Source organism: Ovis aries, chromosome 23 (genome assembly GCF_016772045.2).
Source record: "Ovis aries strain OAR_USU_Benz2616 breed Rambouillet chromosome 23, ARS-UI_Ramb_v3.0, whole genome shotgun sequence".
NCBI lineage: Eukaryota > Metazoa > Chordata > Mammalia > Artiodactyla > Bovidae > Ovis > Ovis aries.
The window spans coordinates 61,702,175-61,714,062 of record NC_056076.1 but is presented as its reverse complement, the minus strand read 5'-3'; the positions used below and the strand labels follow the sequence as shown (position 1 = coordinate 61,714,062).

The 11,888-nt window shown below is 48.8% G+C and overlaps 1 protein-coding gene across 1 annotated transcript in view; it reads left to right on the top strand.

Annotated features, from left to right (window-relative positions):
* BCL2 (BCL2 apoptosis regulator) overlaps positions 1–10,444 on the top strand; it is a 198,425-nt gene extending 187,981 nt beyond the window's left edge. Inside the window, exon 2 of the mRNA XM_012103831.5 lies at positions 5,053–10,444. Within this exon, the coding sequence (XP_011959221.3) occupies positions 5,053–5,187 (135 nt within the window). The 3' untranslated portion in view covers positions 5,188–10,444. The remainder of the gene's footprint in view (positions 1–5,052) is intronic.
* Positions 10,445–11,888: the final 1,444 nt, after the last annotated feature.

Sequence of the window (11,888 nt, the reverse complement as noted above, 5' to 3'; positions counted from 1 at the left end):
TTGCCAGTAAATACAGGGCACAAGTTTTAGTGACTGATCCATATTCCAGTGGGCTTCCCTGGCGGGTCAGTGGTAGAGAACCCACCTGCCAACACAGGAGGTGTGGGTTCGATCCCTGGATCAGGAGGATCCCCTGGAGAAGGGAATGGCAGCCCACTCCAGTGTTCTTGCCTGGGCAATCCCATGGATGGGGGAACCCGGCGGGCTACAGTCCACAGGGTCACAAAGAGTCAGACACGACTGAGCGACTAAACCATAACATACTCACTATCATATTTTCAGATATTTTTGTTTTAAAGTTTTATTAATTGTTTTCAAGATAATTAGAAGTAGAATCGCTAACACATGAGCAATATTTTTAAAGCTTCTGTTGCGCATTTCCAAACATGAACGGCCTCTCCGCTTACCTGCTCCTGAGAGCCCCTGAGCTGTGTGAGGGTTTCTGGGCTCCTGCCCCCACCCCCACACCATCCTTTTCAGTGGAACTCAGTGGTCTTCTTCAGTTCTTGCCATTCTGATTCATTGGTTTTTAAATCTCATTTTATTCGGAATCAGGTTTAAATAAAACTTTTTGAAGGACCTGAAGGGGAAAGGAAAATCTTGGAGAGTGGGCTGCCTTGAGGGAGGGATGGAGAGTGGGCTGCCTTGAGGGAGGTGTGGCGGGGATGGGGGCGGGAGGGATGGGGCTGAGTGGTCCCAGGGCAGGGACAGGACACTCTGACCCCCTCCTCCCACCTTCGCTGACTTGAGCTGTCTGTTCCTACCTGGTCCGTCCACACCTCCCTGGCCGACTCCCAGCCCTGCAGCCAGGGCCTGGGCTTGGGGCATTAGCTGCCCTGCTCCTCTGAGGTCGGCGCTGCTGGAACTCAGACTCCAGCCATCTGTGGCCTCTGAATGGGAAGTCTGTGGGGAAGCTGTCTGCAAAAGGGCCTCCAGAGCTGGGGCGCTGCCTGCCTCCCCTCTGAAGTTGGGGGCTAACAGAAGGAGAAGGGGCCCTCCCCTGGAGACCTGCCGTGCCCATCCCTGAGGTCGGGCAGAGCCCTGGCCAGTCCCAACACAACCAGGTGCTGCGTGCACCCTGAACATACAGGCGGGGGCTTTGTCCAAATCATGTGACGACGGCCCGGGCTTTCTTCTTCCCTCTCTGTTGCTTCTAATACATAGAATGAGCATGTGTTTATTTAAAACAGCTTTCAGACTTAAACAAATAATGACAGACTGTTCAAACAGACTTCGGAAATCACCCTGATCAGGATGTTTGAGAAAGCAAGAAGACTCCCCCGTGAAAATAGCTTTCGGAGCTTCACTCCTGAAACCACAGGCTCTGCTCTGCACTTTAGAATCATAGACGGGCAGATTATGGGGTAGATTCCATCTCAGGGGCGGGGGGGGGGGGGGGGTCGCGCATTAAATGATGCCTCTCGGCCCTACAGCCTGACTTAATAATCTATGAGGAAGTAGAGCTGGGCGTGTGTTATCGCTTCCAATTTTCCGCCAGAACACATCATGTGTGTACGTCTGAATTCACGATTTCTTTAGAAATCATCAACTATCTTGAGAACCAAGAGCTGACACCTTAGAGGGAGCTGGCCGCTTGTTTCTGGAAATTAGCAGGCTCAGCAGACCGCCTGGAGGCTAGGGCAGTTTGAGGAGGATCACAGCAGGTTAGCAAGAGGACAGACCAGAGAGCCGGGTGATGTTTCCTCTAGTTCACGCTCGGGGCCACGTTTACAAATGGCCCGAGTCACCTACGTTTATCTTCACAACAACCAGTTTTATGGGTGAGATAAATGAAGCTCAGCCTCGGGTAATTTGTTCAAGGTCACAGGCAATAAAATGTCAAAGCTAGGATTCCACACAGACCTCCTCCCTTGAGCTCAGGGCTCGTTCCCAGATCCCTCCGTGCCCATGCTTTGGGTTAAGAGATGCTATGTTAGCTCATCCCACTTCAGAAATGATTTCTTTCTTTGTAATGCACATCAGAAATGGGCCGTGAAGCACAGTTATTTATACAAGCGGCTGAGGCTGGGCAGGGAGGTCTTCCGGCCCAGGGCTGGGGTACTGGGAGAGGCGTCTCGTCCGCCCGGGGGGGTCGACACCAGGCAGAGCGGCCCGAGTCTCCCTGCTTCCCCTGTCTCCCGAGGGGGGCGCCTGGTCTGGAAGGGTCAGGTGGCTGAGGCCTTAGTCTCTTCCATATCCCGCCACAGACACCTCCATTGATAACTAAAGGGACTCAGGGCCCAGCCGCCGACCCTCACGACATGGAACTGAAGTGCCTACCGCCCAGTGCGCCCTTCCGAGGAGTCCGGGTGCCTTTGGCTGGTGTATGGGGGTTCCAGCCTTCCCGCCGTTAGAGAAACCAGCACGGAGGGGAGGGCTGTTAGATGTCTGCTCCTGTGTCTGTGGGGTCCGGGGGTGCACTCTGCAAGAGGCAAGTTTCTCTATACCGGTCCTGACTCCTTCCTGCCCCGTTTACCCCCCGACATGTAGCGAAGGTCGGTGTCCTGACGAACAGCCGTGGTTGTCAGCTCAGCTCTGGGCCTAGGGCGCTAAGCACATGTGCTATTTATGTCTATTGCCTTGCTTTGCTAAGACTCAAACTCAGAAAACTGTTTAACAATAGATTAAGGAAGAAGAAAACCCTTGCGCCCTCTCCTGGTAGAAGTTAATCCAGTACCTCTGAAGGTAGAGGTCACCCACGTGTAGGGGAGCAGTTCCTTGTCCCGGCTAGCTAACTCATCTGGCGCTAATTTGACCAAAGCTATGGACACACTAGATCGACCATCTGGGTCTTCTGAGGGCTGTGATTGTGGCGTTTCTTCTGGACCTTTCTTCACAAGGCTTCTCAGTCTCAGCACCACTGGCACTTGGGGGGGATGATTCTTGTGCTGGGGCCGTCCTGTCCCGCGCGGGGCAGTGGAGAGCACCTATGGTCTCTGCCATCGGATGCCAGCAGCACCCTCTCCCCCAGACCATGACCACCAAAGACATGTCATGGCGGGGGGGGGGGGGGTCAGGACCACCCCCAGTGAGACGCACCACCCTAAACCCTTGTCTGCCTTTGTGGGGTTCTGTCTGTTTAGTTCTTGTTTTCATGTTTTTCTGGCTGCACAGCCTGTGGTATCTTAAGTTCCACAACCAGGGACTGAACCCATACTCTCGGCAGTCAAAGTGCAGAGTCTTAACCACTGGACTGCCAGGGAATTCCCTCTTGTCTGCTTTTTGTAAAAGGTGCCAAGGTCACTGGGGCAGTGAGAGAGTGAGGATAGCTCAGCACAAACCCTTCAGGACTGTGGGAAGCAATTTTGATCAACTCTGGGAATTTGTCTCAAAACAAAAACAAAACCTAAATCCAAATGCATAGATAAGAATTTACAAATCGCTGGTCTATAACGCAGGGAGCCCAGCCTGGCACCCTTTGATGACCTAGAGGGGAGGGATGGGGGAGGAGAAAGGGGCTCCAGAGGGAGGGAATATTTGAGCAGTTGTATGTTGTTTAGCAGAAATCAGTACTGCGTTGTAAAGCAATTATCCTCCAATTAAAAATAATTTAAAAAGTAAAAAGAATTGGTTAAATAAAGTACAGCACAGATACAGATATATAAATATACGTGGTGGAAAATTATGTAGTCATGAAAAATAATTGTGCACATTTATACTTAATAACACAGGAAGTTCCCCTTAATGATGCCTTAAATGTTCACCTTCAAGATTACTGCCAAGATTTCCAGAGGTGGTTGTATGTAAAAGGAATAATTTCAAACAGGCAGAGTATCTGGGTAATGTATTAGGCCAAATACAGAATTCAAACCAATGTTTGATGTTAGAAAACCTTAATCATTAACTGAACAAACATTTCTCAAACACCTACATGTACTAAGACCATGCACAGCACTGGGGAGACAAAAATAACACCTGATCCCTCTACTGAATACTCGCCCCAGACAGACAAAAGCGTGGTCAGCATCATCAGCCGCTCCTCACACAGTGAGGCTGGACCTCTGTATGCGCCGTCTCCCTTAGTGAAACTGTGTGCTAATTCCAGGTTTGGGGGGCTAACTGGAACTATGTCTTGTTTTCCCCTTCATACCTGATTAATCCACCAAGGGAAAAACACTCCACTCGCTGCTTTACATATTCAGACGGGCATGCATCCACGCTCAGCTGCTTCAGGCCAGCCCGACTCTGTGTGACCCAAACGACTGCAGCCCGCCAGGCTCCTCTGTCCATGGGATTTTCCAGGCAAGAATGCTGGAGTGGGTTGCCATGCCCTCCCCTAGGGGATCTTCCTGACCTGAGGACTGACCTGTGTCTCCAGCACTGCAGACATATCCTCTACCACCTGGGTCAGCCAGGAAGCCCATATATTCAGACAGAGTTATCCAAATGCTCACTGGGTCCAAACACAGAGTCTGATCGTCCCCAGCAAATCTGAGAAATGAGCATTCAATGGTCTCGGCTCTTTTCTTACAGCACAAGAACAAAGTAAAGGGCCCTTTAAGATGGGTGTGAAGAATAAAGAAGATAATGCATGTCAGGGATTCGCTACAAGTGCCTGGCCTAGAGCAAGCATTCAGGAAAGGAGTAGTTGGGGTTTCTTTTTAAATTAGTTTTACGAATGTCCATGCTCGCTAAAACTGCAAAGCCTCCAGTATTTCTACTGCTTCTGCCCTTTCATTTCTGCCGTTAGCAGTTACGGCTCTCTAATACACTCTACGATGCATCCAAGTTTTGTTCACTGTCTGTCCCATTTCACTGGATCAGAGACGTTTGAGCTTTTGGTCTGCTTCACTCATGGCTGAGTCTCTGCTGTGCCTGGTGTGTGTGTAAGGTCTCAATAAGTATGTCCTGAATGAAAGTGAAAAGAGTGGGTCTGAAATCATTATCCCCAAAGCACATTTGACCTTTGCCCTCACCCTTCTGAAGGTGCAAGGCACTTCAGATGCCTCTCCCCCGGTCGGCTGGCACTGCGCTGGCACTTTTTTTGTTATAGTAACAGGAAACATTTAATACTCTAACACTCTTTTTCTCCTGCCCTCTCCCCCTCTGCAGGATGCCTTTGTGGAGCTGTATGGCCCTAGCATGCGGCCCCTGTTTGATTTCTCCTGGCTGTCTCTGAAGGCACTGCTCAGTCTGGCCCTGGTGGGCGCTTGCATCACCCTGGGTGCCTATCTGGGCCATAAGTGAAGTCCACAGGCCTGCCACCAACAAATATGCAAAAGGTTCGTGAAAGCAGTAGAAATAATCCGCATTGGCACTGCTGCACCGCTGAAGCGAAGCTGTAGACTCTTAAAAAGAAAAAAAAACCAACCAACCAACCACCACCAACACCACCACAAACAGCTTTCAGGCTCAACGTTGAATCAGCTACTTACTGCCAAAGGAAAATGCAATTTATTTTTTACATTATTGAGAAAAATAAGATTTATTTATTTAACACAGTCCTGTTGAATCTCCTCTTTGGAAACCCCGCCACGAATTACTAAGCCCCACCTGGATGGCTCTACCTGGCTCTCTTGTGCCTGTAAACACAGATTTTTGTTCCATACTGTTGGCTGGAGTGACTCAACCAGCTGAAACGCAAAGTGACAAAGAGTCTGACTGTTCCAGAAGCCGGGTTTCTGGCTGTTGGAGGTTAGGCAGAAGGTGTTCATTTGCTTTGTGTGTGTGTGGGGGGGGGGGTGCCTGGAGGTTGTGTTCTCAGAGGGAAGGTGCTCCGAGGGGAGGCCTGCCTTCCTGGCCTGAAGAAGGGCACCGCGCATATGGTCCACACCAGGTTGGAAGAAGAAACAATCGCAGCTCACACTAGCACGAACGTCCATGCTGGCTCAAACTGCAAGCCTCCAGCATCCCGACTGCTTCTGCGCTTTCATTTCTCCCGCTAGCACCTACTGCTCCCTAAGACACTCTACTACACGTAAGTTCTGTTTACTCTGTCCCACTGACTGGACCAAAAACGTTTGAGCTTTTGGTCTATTTGGACTTCGTATTTGCCAAGACCTCCACCCCAAAGGACCGTGACGGGGAAAATGCCCTTAAACCATAGGAAAGTATTTTTTTAAGCTACCGATTGTGCCGAGAAGCATCTTAGCAATTCACACAATATCATCCAGTACCTTAAGCCCTCATGTGCTTCTTCACGCGTTTTGGACTCGCTCCCCCGCCGAATCCCGGCCTGGCTCTGTCTGCGTAGGATGCGGAATCCTGGGGACCGCGCGGCCGCGGGCCTGTTCGGCGACGTCTCCGGCACCAGGCGCCCCGAGCGCCGGCTTCTCCGCCTCGGCTGGCCTGGGGCCTCGCCCTGGCGCCCAGCCTGGAAACGGGCCACGTGTCCGCGGGCGGCCGGCAGAGAAGGCAGGAGCCTGGGCCCGGGGCAGGCCCCGCGCCGCCTGGAGCGCAGCGGGGGCTGCGGCTCCATGGAGGACGCAGGCGGGGGCGAGGGCCGCGGGCCGCCCCGGAGACACGCGCGCCCCGGGCCCGTGCGCCGCGCCGCCGCTGGAGGAGACGGAGCGGGCGGCCGCCCCGGGCGGAGGAAGCCGAGGCGGTGGGGGGGCGCGGGCGCCGGGGACGCGCGGGCCTCGTGCGCTGCGCCGCTTCAAGGGAGATTTTGAAAGACTTTGGGGAGAGTCGTAAATCCTAAAGGAAGCGTATAATGGATTAACTGACCTGCGTCTGTGGAATTAGGATGTAAAGCATTATCTTGTCAGTGTAGTTTGGTTTTATATGAAAAGCCTGACAGAGAGGGAAGGGGGTAGCGGCGGGCAGGGAAGCTCCGGGTGTGGACTGCGGGGGTTATCCGTGTATCCTGGGGGTTATCCGTGTATCCTGGGGCGTGAGAAAAGGAAAAGAGGAAAGTCAGTCCTGGGAGACGCTAGTGAAGGGAAGTGAATCCCTCAGTCGTGTCCGACTCTTCGCGACCCCTGGACTGTAGCCCACCAAGCTCCTCCGTCCATGGGATTCTCCAGGCAAGAATACTGGAGTGGGTGCCATTTCCTTCTCCAGGGGAATGCTAGAGGAGTAGCAAAAGAAGAAAAATCTCCAGCTCATGAACTACAAAATATTTTTTTTCAAGTTTAGACTCAGCCTTGAGACATATGTGGAATAACTGTGGCATTATTGCATTATAACATTTATCTGTATACCATTTATCTGTATCAACTTTGGAATGCACTTGTGTTCAATGTTTAATGCTGTGGTTAATATTTCGAAAGCTGCTTTAAAAAAAAAAAGATACATGCATCTCAGCATCTTTTTTAAAAAAATGTATTTAGTTATGCCCTCTACACTAACTGTTAGCAAAATGATCATTTTTCCCTTTAGATATTTTTGGCTCTTAATTCTTTAAAAGCATTTCTGAGGAGGTGAGACAAGCCCTAGTTCTCAGCTCCCTGAGAAATCCTGGAGCTTGCCGGCCACTCAACCACTTTGTGTCAACCAATCTACATCCACTTCCATGTCAGCAGAATGTTGATCGTGAGGGACAGTATCTGTTGTCCCTTCAACCCTTTTCCTTTAGGCTCACCTGTCGTGGCCAAATCAGAATTTAACTCACATCATTTAAGAGTGCATACATGTTTGATTAAACCCATGAGGTTCATTCACTTGGAAATCCAGATGGAAAATGACCAGGGGATTAAATTCTGGCTCTGATGGTTTGACCCTTAAAGATGGTTTCTGGGGCCTGTTTCCATGGAAACCTATTTAGAGCCCTCTAGCTCCCCTTCCAGGGTCCTTCTCCAGGCCATCCTCAAGCTCTCCTGAAATTCGGTGGCAGTTAGGCCCCACACGGAGAAAGCAGGAAACCCATGGTGTGAAGCCAGACCTCCCTGGCGGGCCTCAGGGAACAAGACGATCAGACCTTTGAATGATTCTAATCTTTAAGCAAAATGTTATCTTATGAAAGGTTTACACTGTCAAAAGTGATGAATATGGAATATCAAATGCTGTGCTGCTATCCTGCCAAGATGTTGTAACGGAGTCGGTTTGCAGTGCACGCCAAGTGGCGAGCTCCTCCAAGCTGCTTTAGAAGTGACCATGAAGAGCACGGACGTTTTTAATATAAAACTTGTTTGTCTTTGGTTATTGTTGTTGTTGTCATTGTTCAAATTGAGATTTGCAGAGTATTCTAAAAATGTGTATATAAAAGAGGTCATAGAGGCTAATTTCAGGCTGGTTTCCTTTTGCTGTGGGATTCCATTATCTGGTTTTCATGATAAGTGTTCCTGGCTACCTGACCCCAGAACTGTACAGTATTATGGCTGCACTCTCTCGAAGAGATCAGACCTTTGAATGATTCTAATTTTTAAGCAAAATATTATCGCTAAGAGTAGTTGAAATTGCATTTTTCTTGTTGTTAAAAGTGTTAGGAGCCATGAATGTATATAGAAGCCTGGGCTGGTCACTGTTTTCCCTCCTCCCTTTTTACGTTTTCTCAGTTATCTTGAGTTGGACAGCAGAGACTGAATTCCTACCTATTTGATGTGGAGGAGGGATTCACACCAGAACTGCCCTCAGCGTGGTACACAGGCCACCCAGGTCAGGGTTCAACAGAACATGTACACTCCCCAAATGGAGTTCAAGGGCTCTAAAAAAACCCACAGGAGCGAAGCACCCAAGAACCTCCTGGGTCCTCCCAAGCCCTTGCTGCGCAGAGAGCCCGAAAGAGGGATCAAGATGACAAGTCGCATCATCTGCAGCAAACAGCTCATCTCAGATTGTACAGTGGCTGAAAAGTCTTACGGGCTTGAGATTTGGATTAAAGTCACATTCTGAAAGAAGGAAGCACTTTGCTATGGTTCAAGCCAAAACCCAACATCCTCTGCCCCAGCCCACTTATCTCTGCCTACTCAGATATGACCTTCCATTTAGATGTGACTTCTGTTTCACTGGTACATGTTTATGCTTATCATTTAAAGACCTAGTCCTGGCCCAATGTGAGAAATTAGGAAGTGACTGTAAATCAAGAGAAGTTTTAATAAGTAGGGTTAAACTTAAGTATGTAGGGCAGTCCCGATACATGTCTGGCTTTTTCTCATCAAGGATCTATGGGATGAATTGCAAATTGTTTTGGAATTAAACTTATGCTAAAGCGACAAATTTATACATGTGAACTTAAATTCTAATTTCAATTATACTTTAAAGGTAGCGGCTGTTTTCATACTTCCTTATCACTTATAGTTAGTAATGTACACCTCTTCTATCAGAAAAAAAACAGGAAGGGCTTGAAATATAAGCCAGTCTAAGGAAATCAGGGAGTCAGTTGAAATTCTATTCTGATCTTATTCGGTGGTGTCTTTTGCAGCCCAGACAACTGTGGCTACACACTTCTTCAGAAATACAATTGTACCTTGTGAGGCTTATGAACATTCCAGTCAGATCTTTATTGTTACTCAATTTGAATCTTCCCAGGGATTTTTTTAATTATTATTATTATGAGACAAAGGACATTTGTTGCAGGGGTGGGAGGAAGAATTTTCAAATGAGCAAAACATTCTCAAGATTGGATCAGGGTGTGGAGTCTTTCAGAATAGCCAGGACTGTAGGATATGAAATAGAACCAAGTGAGAGTTTCACAAGGATCAGTGTGATCCCTCCGGGAAAGACTTTATGCAACAAACAAGAAACACTTTTAAGTTCTGCGGTATATTTAGCTTCTACAGACAACAGAACAGCCCAGAGTCCAGCTCTGTATGACAATGCAGATGAGCCAAGATTCGAGACATCTGCCGTCAATGGGATGAATTTCAAGCCTGCATATGTCTAATGGCTATTCAAACAATAAATCTGCAATTTTTAACCAGTGGGATGGTTAATTTTCTGGTTGGTCGGGACATCTATTTCTAAATGCTTTATTGTGCACAATACAGGGGGTAGGCATGGGAAAGTGAGACTGAACTGGGTAAGTAAGAACAGTACAAGTCCCTTATCCTTACCCAGAGAATCATTCAGCTCCATGTCTGTGCTCATAAGACTAGCATTAGACAGCCATGGAATACGCATCTCCCGGGGCGGAAAGGAAGCCCATGGAGTATGAATGGTATTGCCCCAATTCATCATAACCACCCCAGGAAAATCACTGAAAGCAAATACATATCCTATTGATGACAAGGTTGTTTTGGGTCCCAAGGTAAGCTCAGCAGACAGAAACACTTGTGGAAGATGGAAAGGCTTAATCAAAAGATCCAGGCCTGTTACTAAATATGACTATAGTGTATTAGTAACTGTGTATTCCTAAACCTTTTAGGGAATCTGCAGTGGGCCTTCCAGCCAGCTCACTTCATTGTTTTTGCCTCTCGGGTAGAGTTTGAAGGTGTGATAGCTGATCACATTTCTCTGGAGGAAGACTGTTTTTATTATACTATCTTCTTAAGTTTTTGACCAAGTTTTGCTTTTGTTTTGAATTACTGAGATTATTTTCATTTCAATAAAAAAAAATGTGTGAAAAGTGGTTTTGTATTGGCAGCTTTTGTTCTCAAGATGTTCACACTTCTCCCTTCCATGGGCTGTTTGTAAGATGGATATTTCTTAGGGGTGGCCGACATTCTGCAACACTGTATACACACCTGCTAAGTGAGCTTTAGATAAGATAAAGTAAGTCTCTAGCTGGCCAGTGTTGAATATCATCAGGTTTTCTTTGTGTTGTTGGGGAGAGCCACGCTGCCACTCAACTCTCCTTGTCCGTCCAGTTAATATTGTGAAGAAAAATAAAGTACCATGTAAGGTATTGTGCCCTGGAAGTGTTTGTAATGTAGTAATGTGATTTTGCTGCATCTTTCAAAGAACTTCTTAACAAGCCAGCAGAGCCACTGGGAGCCTAAAGCCCTGGGGGCTCAGTCTATGCATCTGTCCCTCTGGAGAAGCCGCCTTAGAAGGAGGCTTTATTTCTTGGTTACTCACCCTCCTGGCGTGGCCCAAGGTGGACCAGCCCTGAGTTCTACTTCTGGAGGAACCCATTGTGCCTACTGGCTGTGTTCCTTCACACCAAGCGAAGATCCCAGCCTCTGTGTTGCGTAAGATTGTATGGAAGGGGGAGAAAGAATCTAAAAGTTACGGTTTGAAGTGAGTGTTTTAAGATAACCAAAGCAGTCACTTGCTTTGGAACACAAAAACCTTAAATAGCTGGGCGCCTGCTGTCGTTCAGTCGCCAGAGTGCAGCACGCTAGGCTTCCGTGTCCTCCGCTATCTCCCTGACTTTGCTCAGACTCACGTCCATTGAGCCAGTGAGGCCATCCAACCATCTCATCCTCTGTCGTCCCCTTCTGCTCTCAGTCTTTCCCAGCATCAGGGTCTTTTCCAGTGAGTCAGCTCTTTGGATCAGGTGGCCAAAGTACTGGCGCTTCAGCTTCAGCATCAGTCCAGTGAGTATTCAGGATTGGTTTTCTTTAGGATGGACTGGTTGGATCTCGTAGACCAAGGGACTGTTGAGTCTTCTCCAGCACCACCGTTCGAAATAACTAATGCTTCGGTGCTCAGTCTTATTTATGGTCCAAGTCTCACATCAGGGCGCCTGTGTTTCCCTGTGGTACTGCTACCCTAGACAGGCCTCAGTCCTCCAAGTCTCTTCCCTCCAACTCAGCTGGTCGGGCCCTGGTGGCAGCATCCAGCTGTCGAGCCTCTGCTGGCTGCCCGCCCGGGTTCTCAGGACCTTGGAAGGTGGGTGTTGGCTTCTATTTTATAGGCAAAAACAGACTCCTAGACAATATACCCAAGTCCTCAAACCTCGTGAACTGCAGAGGCAGGGTTTGAGCCGCAGCCTGGCCCCTCCTGGGCCTTGCTTCCCCATCAGCGTCCTTCAATCGGCCGCACACGGGAGCCTCGGGGCACAGCCTGTGCGAGGGGTAGGCCGGCTTGGGGTGATGGGAGGAATCCACGTTCTTGGGCGTCCTGGG